Genomic DNA, 15,820 nt, shown 5'->3' with positions numbered 1-15,820 from the left:
ATTTCCCAGACTATTCCAGTCATCCACTCATTTTCCCAACTTTGCTACAAGTGAATAAGATAAATACCATATACAAAATAGCCTTCCCTGTTCTTGTCATGATGATCACTTCTTTTGGCTCCCATAAGCAGATCACACCCTGGAATTTAAGCCTAAGTGAGGTTTCAACCCTTCTCAGGATCCAATGGAACAGCTTTGAATCCAACAGAGACTTTTTTTTAACGAAAGATTTATCTCCTATGGGGCCTTTGCATTCAATGACTCGAGTAACGTCCCTCTCTCCCTTGCTGTGGGGATGCTCTGGACAAAGCCAGCACCTGTGATCCAAACCCTTTTTCAGCTTGTTTTTGTCCTACCCCTCCCTTACTCCTTTTGAGAGCTCCTGTCTGGCAGCTACAGCAAGGAGCAGAGCAGAAGCAGTGCCAGTCTGGTGCCCCAGGGCAGCAGCAAGTGCAGCATCCAACTGGGCACTCTTGGCCAGACTAAATCATCTTTGAACAAGAACTGTTCATAAAGGCACAATCAACAAAATCATGGTTAATTCCACTAATTTAGTGTATCTGTGGGCCTCGCTGGGAACTGTCAGCTCCTTCCTGACATCTATCACTCAGCTCCCTTGAGGAAGAGACTGCACATTCCAACACTGTCCAACCAGGGATTTAAGTAATTAAAATATCAGGAACGTGCTTTAAATTGCTTCAGGCTTTGAGATGCTTTGCTGTGATTGTTTAAAAATCAGGGGTACTGTGCACTATCCTAAACTGACCTTCCCCCTACTCATTTCCAGTCCTGTTCACTTTGTTAATACAGTGTATTTCAAGGTAATAGGAGTGTTAAATCACCATCCCCAAACTGCCTGTACTAACCCAGGGTGTCCATGTGACACCACCTTCTGTCCATGTGCTTCAGCTCCAGCTCAGCACATCATCACCAAGGCCACCCTGTCCTCAGGCAAGGAGTGTCTGAGGATGATGGGGTGAAGAGGTGAATGATTCTGCACAAAAAATCCTTCCAGTAAAACTCACCAGCCCTTCTTCAGGAGCTGTTCCTGCACATTTCAGTCTGGTAAACACACCCCCTCCACGTCTCATCTTCTCTATCAGTCCTAACATGAATTATCATCCTTATTAATATCACAGAATCCCAGAATGTGCTGAGTTGGAAAGGACTCACAAGGATCATTGAGTTCAACATTAAACCCTGCACAGGCCCATCCCCAAAAGTCACCCCCTGTGCCCCAGAGGATCATCCAAACCCTCCTGGAGCTCTGGCAGCCTTGGGGCTGTGCCCACTGCCCTGGGGAGCCTGGGCAGTGCCCAACCAGCCTCTGGGGGAAGAACCTTTGGCTGAGATCCAACCTGAGCCTGCCCTGACACAACTTCAGACCATGACAGATTGTAAACCAAGGGAAGATATTTGGTTATCTTAGCAGGATCCAGCCTTAAAATTATCTCTGGTATTTAAAGGGTACAAAGAAAATCCATCACAGAGACCACAGCAGCTTCTGCTGTGCCTTTGGGGAAAAAAAAAGAAACAAAACAACACACCACCAATCCCAAACTCAACTATTTCATAATGGAGAGAAGAGATTTTCCTTTCTTTCTCTTCTGGGACATAAGAGGTAAAAGCCACTGAGGAAGAATGGCTGTATCTTGGGTGAACTGAGCTCCCAGGACACATCTACATACCAAGATATTTCACTCTGCCAGGATGTGACCAACTGACACTTCCACATCACTTGGGGCTAGGTTAGAAAGGGATCACAAGTCTCCCTTTAAAGACACGTTAATGGGAACAAGAAAGTACAACATACAAAAAATGTCAAGTTGTGCTCCACCTCTTTCAGTTAAGTGGAGTCATTTACAACTGCTGTGTTGAGATGCAGCAGCACTGAATAAAATAATATAATGTGCCATTTAAGGGATTCTGCAGATTGATAATTTATTGTCTGACACTGAGTGGATAGTTTGTAGGCAATTTTCCACTAGTCTTCACTCTAAATTAAGTGTTCTCTCAGCCATGTTCCATTTGTGCCCATGTCCAGGTAGTTACACAGCTCCCATCACTGGATAAAAGAAATAGTTTGTACATCCCATATAATTAATATTTAGAGGATTAGATATAAAGTATTTATGCATGTATTGTTTACAATTTGCAGTTTCTTGGAAAGAAATACAACTTTTCCCAAACCGAAAAAAGTCACCACTCAGTTACAGGTGTTGTATTTATGGGCTTCACATACATTTTCGGAATGCACTTCTATTCTGAAAGAAACCTCACAGCATTTTTACATACAGGATGCAGAGGTTATCATAAGAAGATGTATTTGGATAAGCGGAGAAAAATTTATTACATATTCTTTTGCCAAAAGGAACATAAACATCTTTTGCCCCCCAAAAATTCAAACCCAAAGAGTTTATCTCAACACAGCCTCTCATTCTGTAGTTGTTTGGCACATAGTAGTAAGTCAGTGTGTAAAGCCTGGAGAACTGGACTCACAGCCTCACATTGAAAATAGTGCCTTAGGAGATGTTCATCAAGTCCATATTTTGTCAGAAGCTGGGCTAGGGGGACTTGTTCCTGCTAATAAAGCAATATTGTGATACATCTTCTCTTTGCAAGAGACTGGGTTCAATTAGGTTAAAAGCGAAAAAAAACCAGAAAGAGTCACGGTGGTGAGAAGCAAGAGATAAAATAGACAAGATTTTTGGACAGTTGAGGAAGCCCTGAGAATGTGGTAGATAAATGGTGTGTCTTGAAATAAAGCACAGCATCTTGAGCACTAGTGCAGAGCACACGGCAGAGGACTTCCTATCTGAAGTCACTGTGCATTACAGAGCTTGCTATAAAGCAAAATAAGTCCAAATATCAGTGCTCACACTGGGTGGCACCACAGGAATGTCCCAAAGGATCAATCAGCTGGCTTCCATACACAACTGGAAAAAAAAATCTAGTCTACTCTTCTTTTCCTTAGACAGCCCCTCTTCCTATTTAGAGGATCATTTAGTATCTGTCCCAAGCTTTAAAAGATCTGAGAGCACTCACTTCAGCCTCTATGTTTTTCTCACTGAAGCCTCTTTTCTTTCCCACTGACAGAAGTTTATGACCATCTTTATTTCAGCACTATTTGACTTCAAATTAAAATGATAGTGCACAGGGCCACCTCCCACCCCAGGCTCATTTCTCAGCAGGCTGGCAACAAAGTCCATCTTTATTTCACCTTTGCAAGTCAGCCAAAGTTCTCAATAAATTACCTGCCAGTACTTTCAGTTCAGGTGTCAGCCCCCCACCACTGGGATTTAAATTGTCACTGCTGTGATATTTGCATCTTTCAAAGACAGAATTTGCAAAAATATGAATAAATAAGGCTTTTGATAGCCAGCAAGATTGCACATTTGTTGGACATTACCAAGAGAGAGAGCTAAAAAATGTACAAAGGAGTAGCATGGTCAGAATTTTGTAAAGTTTGAGGAAGTTAAGTTCCAGCTCAAGGGCCATAAGATCAGCAGAATCTCCCCCTCAAACATATCCCCTACCCCAAATCTCTTTGCACTAACACTATTAAGGAGCTCAGTTGTCCATAACCTCTTGATTTAATGCTACAGCATCAGTTAAATTTTCAAAGAACTCAGTTTTCTCTTTTGGTATAAAATACTTGGTAAAAACTCAGCACATTTCTTGGCTGTGTCTTAATTGCTTGTAAAGTTCCTCAGCCAATGGTCAAGTGCTTCTAGAAAATTTTGTTGGCCTTGGTTTCTGTAGGAAACAAATTCTTTATCTGTTCAAATGACATAAATCCTGACACAAAAGTATATCCAGGCCATATTCAACACCCAGTCTTGGTACACAGGCACCTCCAGGAATTTATCAATAAGTCTGATTGTCTGATCCTGAGCAGCAAATGGGAGATTTCCTTTTAATTTGGGAGGGGTGGGGGGGGATATTTTATCTGCTTAGATCCTGAATCCTTTTTCACATAATTTCTACCATTTACCTCCCCTCCCTTAGCATTGCAATCCCCCATAAATACATCTATGGGCAATTAATTCACACATATCACTGGTCGATTCTCTAAGGAAAACTTCCAGTTTAACTTCTGATACTCTCTCTGTAGCTTATCTCAAAAGGATATTTGACTTGGGAATAAATTACTGGAGCTATTCTCCCTTAAGCAGATTTATTATTGAACTTAAATAATAAATTTATATATATATTGGAGTTTTTCCCACATTTAACAACGTGGAATTCCTCTGTTCTGCTTGGAGCTCAAATTTTGGGATTTGCACATTCCTCCATGTGCTCTTAGGTTCTTTCAGCATCGTTCAATTCATGGTACAAAGAATTTTGCCAGGGAGAAGCCATAAAAATTATGGATCATACTCCATTGGCTCCAGCAGGATATTCTCTAATAACAGGGACACCCCTGCAGTCAGCTACTGACAGTCCAGAAATCAGTTTAACAAAGAGGTTTTCCCTGAGAGCATGAATGGATCCAGTGGGTCTGTCTCAGGCTCTTTAGGGCTTTGGCCCCGTGTGTGGATCCCTCTCCTCCCGACTGACCCCTCCTGTCTCTCTCTGTGCAGCGCTTCCCTCCAACGGGAGCGGCCCCAGCAGCGAATTCCCCGGCTATGGAGAGAGCGGCAGCGACTCCAGCCTGCTGGTTTCCCCGCTGCTGGTGGCGGGGGTGGTGATCGGGCTGGTGCTGTCCCTGTCCTGTGCCACCATCGTGGTGGGCAGCCTGCGCAGGGACGGGCGGCTGCGGCACCCCCGGCCCGGGCCGGGGGCTGGGCACGGTGAGTGACAAAGGGACCGACCGCGGAGACAGCCCGGGCTGGGGGCAAAACCTGCGGAGGGCAGTGACGATAAGACGGTCCCAGGGGAGTTTGGATCGACAGGAAGCCGAACAGGAGGCAGAGTGTGCCCAGGTGGCCAAGAAGGCCAATGGATCCTGGCCTGGCTCAGGAACAGGGTGGCAACAGGGCCAGGGAAGTGATTCCTGCCCTGGACTCAGCGCTGGTGAGGCCACCCCTGGAGTGCTGTGTCCAGTTCTGGGCCCTCAGCTCAGGAAGGACATGGAGGGGCTGGAGCAGGTCCAGAGAAGAGCAGCGAGGCTGGGGAAGGGACTGGAGCACAAGTGCTGTGAGGAGAGGCTGAGGGAGCTGGGGGGGCTCAGCCTGGAGAAGAGGAGGCTCAGGGGAGACCTCCTCACTCTCTGCAACTCCCTGACAGGAGGGGGGAGCCAGGGGGGGGTTGGTCTCTTTTCCCAGGCAACCATCAGCAAGACAAGAGGGCTGGGTCTGCAGCTGTGCCAGGGGAGGGTTAGGTTGGATATTAGAAAGAATTTCTTTGCAGAGAGGGTGCTCAGCCATTGGAATGGGCTGCCCAGGGAAGTGGTGGAGTCTCCTTCTCTGGAGTTGTTTAAGATGAGAGTGGATGTGGCATCAGTGCCATGGGCTGGGAACCACAGCGGGGTTGGATCAAGGGTTGGACTTGATGATCTCAGAGGTCCCTTCCAACCCGGCTGATTCTGTGATTCTATGATTCTGTGAAAACTGGAATGGTTTATTGGATTCACAACCTCATATTTAAAGGGTTCAGGGTTTACATATTCAACAGGGGGTTCTACATATTCGTGGTATTAAAATTGGGGGGGTTCACAAAGATGAGGTAAGGGGAAAACCCAGGTTAACACATCCTTGGGGTCTTAGGAATTACCTCATGGGAAAAACCCACTTTAACTTGGGAGATTTTATAGGGGGGACAGGTAACACAAAAGGAGAGAGAAAACACAATGGGTCTTCTGCATAGGTTGATATCCTCTTCCATCGTGCTGGAGGAGGCAGGAAGAATCCACAGTGATGAAGTTATTAAAAAAGGGGTTTTCCCCAGCTTTCATAGCTCATGGCATTTTGCAGAGACTGCTCAAATTCTTCTCTGCAGAATTAATATTTTTTGAATCCAACAAAAATCCACTGTGCAAGGTATAAAAAATAAAATTAAAACCCATAAAAAACAGGGTATGGAGGTCACAGGCAGCCTTGCAGTTTAATGGTGCTGGGACTGTGTTCCCACAGTTCATGGTTAACACAACCCAGGCCCGTGCCCACAGCAGGTCCTAAACAGATCATTTCCACTTGATATGGTATAAGATTTCTTTGTTGCATTTTCACATCCCCTCATAGCCGGGGTGTAGCGTGTGATGTCATTTCTCTGTTGGAAAGCCAGAACTGTTTTCAATCTGTGCACCAATCTACATCAATGACTGGGAAAATGTTGTTTTTCTGACCACAAAAATTAATAACTGGATATAAACAGAAAAACAGGGCACCAAAATGGCATTGCAAGCATCATAGTTGATGACATAAATGTCATTACCATAGTCATCCTCATACAATGGTCATCATTACAGAGTCAAAAAGGTGCCAGATCCTACTCCCTACACCCAAGAAACCCCAAAACAAACAAAAAAACCCCCACCTACCCAAATAAAGAAAAAATCCCCAAAAACAACAAGAAAAATCTTTAAGAAGTTTTGGGACTATCAAGGAGTGAATTGTAGAGTTATATTTTTGACTCCTTCTGGGTTTGCTGACCAGAAGCTAAAAGCCATTTTATGACAGAATCAGATTATTTCTCTTTAGGGGAAAAAAAAAAAAACAGTTACAAAGTTACTCTGCAAGTCCACCTTTTAGAAATTCATATTATAAATGGTGGAACATCAACAATTACATCCTCTGTGGCCAGGCTCCTCTGCCTGCTGTTTGTTGTGAGAGCAGTTTTTTGTATATTGCTGTGGTGTTTATATAGAAAAGACAATAATAGAAAGCAAGATAAAAACACATTAGCTTAAATCTTGTTTTCTGAGGTACATCAATTGGACTTCATTTAATTGTCTGGATCAGGAATTTTTGTGTCTAATGGACACATTTCCTATGATCAGTTTGTCCACCTGGAGCTAGGAATAGCTATTTTTGGCTTTTCCAGAAACATTTATCCAGATAAGGGATTAACCTCTCTATTTGGGAATGAAATTTAGAATCCAAAAGAAGTGAAATACAAACTCCCATAGACAATTACAGAGGGAAAAATGAAACAACAAAATCCAGAAAACTAAGGCCTACTATTCTGGTAACATCCATTGTTCCTTATTTTCAGCAGGAATAAATGGTTAAATTGGGGTTACTCTTTCACCCATGAACAGCAATATTTTGGCATGATAAAATAATGACCACTAAGATTAAATCACATTTAAATCTACTGCTCTAGTATTTTCAGTTCCAATAAACCCTGAAAGCAGGCAAAATTATACAGGGTAATTTTCAAACTGCTTGTTAGCAATAACAGTGCTAGAGGAATGGAAAAAGGAAAGCATCTTTTCAGAGATATCCAAAAGAATAATCTTAAACTAAATTGTGCCACACTACCCAAGTGTGGAGCTGCTCCATAAATCCTAAGAAGTCAGTGCTCTTTTCTGTGTTAGACTTGTTTCTGTGTTGTTAGTTGGAGCTGTGAAGCTCTTGTGTGGAAGCCTCAAGAAAGCCCTGGAGCAGCAGCAGGATAATTTTTCTCTACTATTTTCCAGCTTTTCCCATTTTTGTCCATGTTTTTTATTGAGAACAGCATTTTCTCAAGACACATAGCTGCAATCAAAAGCCTACCCCTTCCTGGAAAACCCTCACAGAATGGTCAGGGTTTCCATGTGTGCAACCCCCGGGAACCTCAGCAACCCCTTCAGCAAACACTAGTTTGCATTTCACTTCTTTTGGACTTTAAATTTTATTCCTGAAACAGAGATGTCATTCCCTTACCCAGATAAACGTTTCTACAAAAGTGACAAGCTCATGGCAGTGTTATAAACAGTGACATGGAATCCACCACGGAAGGAAAGAGCAGCAAATATGAATTGCTTGTTTTGCAGCTCCAGATGGCTTCTCCCATGGTGGCTCTTCTGGAGAGCTGAGATCCTCCTGCACCGAGGAGTTCCCCCAGGCTTGTGACTTTGGTTCCTACCTGGACATACTTTCTCAGGTCAACATCATGTACCCTGACCCACCTCCACGGTAAGCACTCTCCTGATATTCTGAGTGTTATAACCTTGCACTTGCAAAGCCTTTTAAAGAAAATAAAACTGCTAGACCCACGCCCAATACAAAAATTCAGGTCACACAAAATCCAAATGCAGAGAGACTTCAGGTTTTTTTGACTATAAGTTCAACTTTTCCTTAGCAGAATATATCTTTACTAAAGACATGTACAGTTCTCATTTAGTGATATCCACATTAAAATTTAACATATTGATGACACAGTAATGAAACACTCAAGTAGAATTACTTGCAAACACCTTTCTTTGAAAGAAATGAATTTAGAAGTGAAAGTTTCTCCAGGGGAAAAATACATACTTATTCCAAGAACTTTCATGTCATATTTATTACTGACCTTGAGAGTGTTCAGATCAGAGGAAACAGAAAAAAACAACAGCAAGTTTTTGTAGTGCTGTGTCTTACAAACAGCAAACAATGGTTGAACAGCCCCCTTCTTTCTTATTTAATCTCTTTTTAAGCAGACTGTTTGTAGTTAATACATTGTAAAATCAGCCCTTCTTTAACTGCCTTTATATGTGATACAGAGCCAGTCAGCAGTATGAACACACAATATATAGGTCTCTGCTTTTTTATTCTATGCATGGTCTACAAGCAACCCTTTATGTATTACTGAGTCATATTATAATAAATGGGCTTTTAGACATGGTGTAAATATTTTAGCAGAAAGCTCACATGTGAAAAATTATTCTGAACCTAGCATCTATATTTGTGGAAATTCATATAAATCCACTTTAAAATGCAGACTGGTTTTTGGACCCACACCCACAAGTCTTTACTAATAAAAGGCAGCCAGCTGACACCAAGCAACAGTTTGAGTGGGCACCAGGCCAGATTTCTGGGAACAAACTGAGACTCTGAGAACAGATTTCTTTAGCAGACAGATCACCCATGATTATACCAAGGGTTGCTTCCACTTCCAGTTTGAAAGAGGCCCAAAGAAGGATTTTTCCAGCTCTGTGGATTTCTGTTGGGAAGGAGATACCTGGGTGACACAGGCCAGGAATAAATGAACCCTCTTTCCAGTAAATTCTGCAGTTACTTCTGTAACAAGCCTGGAATGAGTTAGTTATCTTGTGTCATCCTTGTTCTAAGAAACTGTTCTGGGACACCAGTGCTAGGAATAGAGAGACACAAAGGTGTCCTGCCACCACCTCCTCCAGATTCCCTTCCAGGTGAGAGCACTGAGCCCACGGGGCCCCAAATGTGACTGTGCACACACAAGGAAACAGTGCCCAGCCCAGCAACTACAGCTCTGCATCACAGGTCCACAGTAAAGATTATTGATAATGGTTTTGCTGTTTTCTCACTGCTACCAGAGTTAAATGTTTTAGAAAAAATAGCTTCGGCAAACCATTAAAATTTTAGTCATTTTTATATCTTAGCAACACAACTTGTAGAACACTTGAGTGAAAGCAGAGCTCAGCAGATGGCTCAGAGTAAAGCTACATAGAGACTTTTAAGCTTGCTCTTAATGCATTATATAGACAATTGTAACTTCAGAAAAGGGCTGGGTGAGAGGCACTGAGGAATTACTGCCTTAGGTAAAAGCCTGAAGAATTTCTGTACAGCCACCTTTATACTCTCCTCCATGGCATAACTCTGAAGGGTATTTTTTCAATTAGTAGATCATAAAGATTATTCGGACTGATGGGTGCAAACAGCAGGAAAACTGACTGTCAGACATGGCCTTGAAGCATAAACAAGACATGCTTGACCTTTTGCACTTAAAATATTAACTCCCTGGGATCAGTCTTGTTGCCTACAATAATATTTTGAAGAGTAGGTTCACTGAAATATAGCACTGGCTAAATTAATGTAACTCCTCCTTGTAATTTGGTCAGTGCCAGATGTAATATGGAGCTAAACCAGCAGGGCCAAAAGCTAATCATGCAGTGGAGCATCAGCAGAACACGAATGAAGAGCAGCAAGGAAAGCAACTTCACGAGCAAATAACTCTTAAAATGTATTTTCTGTGAAAGAACTCAGTGAGTGAGAAGCAGTTTGTGCTGCCAGGAGCAGCCACCAAGGTGTTCAGTGCATGTATCCCCTGGGTAACAGCCAGAAGCACCAGCACTCAGACCTGGGGTGAGGAATCCAGGGCTCCTGGACACACCATTCCTGATAAAAGCACACTGCCTGAAATGATTTCAGTAGAAATCATGACACCTTTATTTGGACAAGGGGGTGATCAGTTTAGGGTGTTTTTGTCCGATTTCACATTTGGCCTTTAAGTAGCAAAATGAATGGAAAAATAATTTAAGGGGAAAGCTGATGAGACACACGACTGAGGTTGAGGGAGAGCTCCCAGCTCAGGATTGCCCACTCTCATCCCTCCACCTGAAAGCCCAGTAACACTATTTATATAAAATGCTATTTATATAGAAACTTTTATTCATAAATTAATTAATGAAAAATGCCATGGAGTTATAATTGCTCCGATATCTAAACCATGAGTTTCTTTTGAGACTCAGTGTGATGATCACCAGACTAAACTCTTTTCACTAAACTCTTTGTTGCACTGGATTTTTTGTTGGATTAGGGGGATACCATGCACAGAATTTTTTCATTAGCCTGCCTCAGTTGCTGAGTGGTTACAGAGAAACCATTTGGTCAATTTGTCTTGACAGCCCAAATTACACAGTGTTGCTATCCATAAATATCCCTTTAGGATAATTAATGACCTGCTAATGAATCTCAGATCTGTGTTAGCATCTGTCAGATGGATTTTACAGGAGGTGCAGAAGGGAAACATAAAAACAAAATAGAGTGGGTATGAACTAAGAAATTTCAGGATAGTAGGGGCTTGTATTTTAGAGGCTATTTTTAACATGTACAGATACTTGTAGTGTTGCTAGAAGTTAATGGTTCATAATCTCTGTTATCAGAGATGGCAAAGAATTTGTTTCTAAGAAACTTAGTCCTCTGAGGAAGATGATCCAGGGGATATAGCAACAATTCTGTACCATATATAGATTAGAATTCTATATTAGAATTCTATGTTAGAATTCTAATCCCCCCAAACTAGTAAACTTGAAAAAAATTCAGCCAGAACAGAACATAAGAACAATCCTACTGCCACAGCTTAACTATCATCACAGTTAGTATGATTTTGAAAGGAATTACTGGAAAGCCTGTAAATCCAATATTTGTCAATATTTGTTCAATGTTCACTGTGCTGGTGTGGGTAAAATCATGCCACTGACACGTGGGGATCATATCTTTATAAACAGAGATCTCGAGCTTGTGTTCACTGTGACAAGTTCTTTGTAACACTCACACTTACAGTGAGCTTTCCTGATTATCTTTTCATATATTTAAGGAGTAAAAAGCTGCTTAAAAATAAGTTGAGCTCATGTTTGAAATGGCTTCAAACCAACCAAAGTCCAAGTAAATGAAACACTATTACATTTTCTTTGTGAGAGTCTCTAAATCCAAGCAATGAGGAGGAATTTTATCAACTGTTCACCTTTTGGCCAGAGGAAATGCATCTCATCCCCCTGGATAAGTACTTTTTCACTCCTTAGTGACTGGACATTAAGGAATGTACAGAGCTTTAGGCAACCAAGGTTATCACCTTTTCCATCTGTGACTCATGAGTGCCCAAAACAGAACATCCCTGAGGAATGACTGCTCAGGGAGATGGAGGGCTCAGAATGCTCAGGGAGATGGAGGGCTTTAGCTTCAGGAAGAGTTTTAATGCAAGCCAGAAAAGTCCTCTCCATATTTCAGAGTGGAATGTGTCCCACAGGGCACATGATAATAAAAAATATTAAGTCACCCATTATCCCAATATTCCCACTAAAACACATTCATGGGGGGTTTTGTTGTTTCAGTGGGCTCACTCTACCTCATCTGCTCATCTTGCTTAATCCATGTAGAATCAGTTCTGCAGAAAATTGTCTTGTTTAGACTTGATAAATTCCAGTACTCTCAATATCCATGTTCAGTCTGCATTGTTTAAACGAGCAAATCCATTTAAAAATTGCTTTAAAATGGCAAAAGAAAATGCTGGGGTCTTAAAGACAGACCCTAATTTCCCTTTAAATATGAAAATCAAATCAATCAAACTGCTTAAGGGACTTTTATTTCTAACACATTCTCTTCCATCCCTCACTTCTGAGGATGCAAATTAGCCTTATCACAGGGAGGAGCCTTGGACCAGCTTCCCAGATTTTCTTGAAAGGCAGAATTAGGCTTGCAGGGAACTGACATTAAAACTCATTAATTTCTGGTGTGTTCCTTTGCCAAGGCCATTTCCCTGCAGCCAGCCAGGTAAGGAGCTTTTGGCACATTCCAGTGGCAGTTGGCAAAGCATGAGATGGACATTTGGGCTGAAGTTCAGTTCTCACTTCAATACCCTCACTGAGATTTCAGACAATAAAGTAAAAAGTGCCATTGGAAATATGACAGTTTTAAATGAATTGGATACCATGACATCAGCTAAGACTCTCAATTCTTTTAACTCCAAATTCCACACAACCAGAGCATCAAAAGCCCCTCCCTTCCCATCCTAGTGCTATTCCCAAATTTCAACAGAAATGTACCTATTCCATAACAGGGTTTGCAAGGATCTTTTGTTCCATTATACTCATTCTGGAATACCTAAGGACAGACCATTCCTAATTATTATAGCAAACTACTTCTTCCCAGCTTAAATTTGTTCACAGCCATTTGGCAATAGATTCTTCTCATGGCTTTTCAGTTCCCTCTCATATACCCACACCTTTCTCTTTACTTGCTTCTTGCATTTGCAGTCAAAAATCTTCTCACACCTCAGTTTGCATGTTTTGAAGCTGAGACACAAAATCCCCTTTGCTTTCTGTCATCAAAAATATCTGTGGGGAAGCTGGATGGTCTGAACAGCCTTTCTTTACACCTGTCCCAGTTTCACTCTAGAAGTGCAAACTATTCCTGCATTTAAAAAACTCTGCAGCAAGTGAAAGCAGAAAAACATGATGAAACTCAAGAACAAAGTATTTCTAACAATAAATCTGCTGTGCCATGAGAACAACCACAACTGAAAGCTCTTAAGTCTTTGATAACTGCATTTACAAAAAAAAAAAATTTCTCTGATTTCCCAGACTTTCTGTTGCATCCTGCAGCTACTATTTCCATCACCTGTGCAGAATTCATTCCTATAATAATCAAAACAAAGCCCTTTCTAGGAATATGTTCTTAAAACCTGTCAAATTACAAAATTCCTCAGATATCAGCAGGTCCTGGTGACATGCAAGGATTGGTGATGTTGTTTAGGACCCTGTTTGTGGATTAACTCCATGGCTTGGGAGATTATTTTAACTTGTCTCAACTGATTATTGTTACTCACCCAGTGCCCACAGCTTCACTGCCCTTACTGTGAAATGGTTACAGAAATGCAGAGACCAAACACTACTTATTATCAAGTGGTTGATCATAAGCACTGAAAATGCATCACATAAAGTCTTCATCATAGAATTACTTGTTTTACTTAAAACATTTATTTTCTATTGTTTAAAGGTGCACAGTTATGTTGAAACTGCATTATAATAGTTTCAAATGTTATCTGGTATATATTCAACTTACTCTGAACACTGCTTACATTGAATTTTGGTTTTCATCTGAAATATTTGTGCATCAAAGAGTCATAGCTTCCTCAGGATTATCCTGATACAGAGTACAGAATAAAGATGCAGACTTCTAGTGCTCATGAACACAAATACTCCCATTGTAGTTGTGAGGAACTAGAAATTCCAGATATAACTATGAAGAGGAAAAAGGCAGAAAAAGAACAAACTTTAGGTTTCTTGTCTCTTGGAGGCTTAAGTTACTTAAGCCTTAAATGTTTCCTTGATCAATACTTTGAGTTGCTTTTTTACTATGAAAAACCTTAAAATATGTAATAATAGTGATAATTGTTCATGGTTACCTACTCCAAGATCATAGAGGCACCTTGGAGGTACCCTGGCCACACCTCTGGGAGCTTAAAACTCAGATAAATCAGATCAGCTATAGAAAGAGATGTTCCTCCAGGATATCTTAAGAGGAGTCTGCCCCTTGTTTAAACAGCTACATTTCAAATACATGATGCAGCATTCCCCGAAAATCCTGCAGTGGTTCTATTGATGGTTCCCCCAGGGCCCTGTCACACTGACACTGTGGGCTGTTGTCTCCAGGGGTTAGGTTATATCCCCTCAGCCACTGGCATTTGGGATCAGGCACAGTGAAAAATTCTCATGGAATGTTATCCAGGCCCAGAGGAAGCTGGAGTTTGATTTCCTACTGACACAGTAACTGGGGGGCCTGAAAGTGCACAGGAGCAGGTGCCACTGAACTCCAGTGGCTTACTCTTGCACTGTAATTCCCCTGCTTACCATGACCCAGAGCTCAGGCTGTTTAGTTTTTAATAAAGGAAGAAGTTTCTGTTTATTTTTAATAAACAAAGACCTTTTGGCTTTTCATTCTAAGTCACTCTTCAAGAATTAAACTACGTGAATGACTGAGACAATCAGCAATATGGAATATATTGCTATTATATAAAACTATTAAATTAGTGCTAATAATTCACTGACAAAGCATGAAAATAAAAGTTAAAATACAGTTCCTAAATGCACTGTATCAAAAATAAACATAGAAAAACATCCCATCTCATGACATATGTCATTATAAGAGCAGTTCTGCCAGAAGTTATACATGTCCTCATGGCAGTTATACATCACCAAAGAATATATATATTCTAATAAAACACATCTCAGAGGAAACAGGCACAGATTTCCAAGCTGCTGTCCTACCACCGCAGCTGGGAGCAGCCAGAGATGGTGCTGAGTTCAGCATCATCAGCTGAACTGCCCACGTGGTCATCAAACACAGAGTTTATTTTCTTTGGATCCTCCTTTTAGAGATTTACAGCATAATTTGTGTCAACTCAGCTTTTATATTAGGTAACAACAGGATATGAACATCCTTGGTGGTGTTTTCATGGTGGTTAAACCTGCCAAGCACATTTATCTGCCACATTTAGTGGTTCTGTTTGCCATTACCAAAAGAAGGCAGTAGGTCATCAGCAAAATGGAAACAGTGCAATGGAGCAATTTTTGTAGAGTCATAATCTATAACAAATGAACAAAGGAAACCAAAGACATATATTTCACAAGGAATTCTTCATTCCCCAGATTTGCTTTTTTTTTCCACTGGCAATTGTTTGCATCTTAAAAAATTCTGTAAGCAGAACCTTCTTCTTGCCCCAGAGAGTAGGTTATAATTCAGGAATGACAGCTGGTTAAATAAGCTCTTTTGGGTTTCCTTAGCAACAAACCAATCCTAATACTTGCTGCAATGAGACCTGACAAATTTATAAAGTTATTTTCCCCCCCTGCAACATTCTAAGTCAAGAAGGTCAGCTTGAAGAGCTCTTGTAATTTTTTTTAAGCAATATTCTCCTTTTTGCAGTCACATTTACACACAGTAAGATGTTAACAGACATCAGCACTCCTTGCCTTAACTTGCCCCTTAAAAACTCAACAGCATAGTCTATAATGACAATGGGGGTAGTAAAACAAGAAACAAGGCCAGAAAAAATGTAGACAGCAGCACATTTCATGTGGAGGTCAGGAGCCCCTTCCTCCTGACGACTGCTTGTAAGATACACCAAACCTCAAGATAATAGAATTTTAAAAAACAATGGATTAAAGTGGGTTCACCATAAGTACTGTAATCAAGGGTTTGTTTCAGGGCTGAAAAAA

The 15,820-nt window shown here is 41.2% G+C and overlaps 1 protein-coding gene and 1 long non-coding RNA gene across 2 annotated transcripts in view; one reads left to right on the top strand and one right to left on the bottom strand.

Moving 5' to 3' along the window:
* Nucleotides 1-15,820, top strand: part of BEAN1 (brain expressed associated with NEDD4 1) — a 53,864-nt gene that overhangs the window by 28,278 nt on the left and 9,766 nt on the right. Inside the window, 2 exon segments of the mRNA XM_064671342.1 lie at nucleotides 4,584-4,793; nucleotides 7,919-8,060. Coding sequence (XP_064527412.1) covers nucleotides 4,584-4,793; nucleotides 7,919-8,060 — 352 coding nt within the window.
* LOC135422263 (uncharacterized) overlaps nucleotides 1-15,820 on the bottom strand; it is a 45,439-nt gene that overhangs the window by 20,358 nt on the left and 9,261 nt on the right. The gene's annotated exons all lie outside the window — the stretch shown is intronic.

The sequence above is a fragment of the Pseudopipra pipra genome, chromosome 14 (genome assembly GCF_036250125.1).
Source record: "Pseudopipra pipra isolate bDixPip1 chromosome 14, bDixPip1.hap1, whole genome shotgun sequence".
NCBI classification, from domain to species: Eukaryota; Metazoa; Chordata; class Aves; order Passeriformes; family Pipridae; genus Pseudopipra; species Pseudopipra pipra.
The sequence above is the reverse complement of the archived record's forward strand: the minus strand, read 5'-3'. Positions and strand labels throughout refer to the sequence as shown.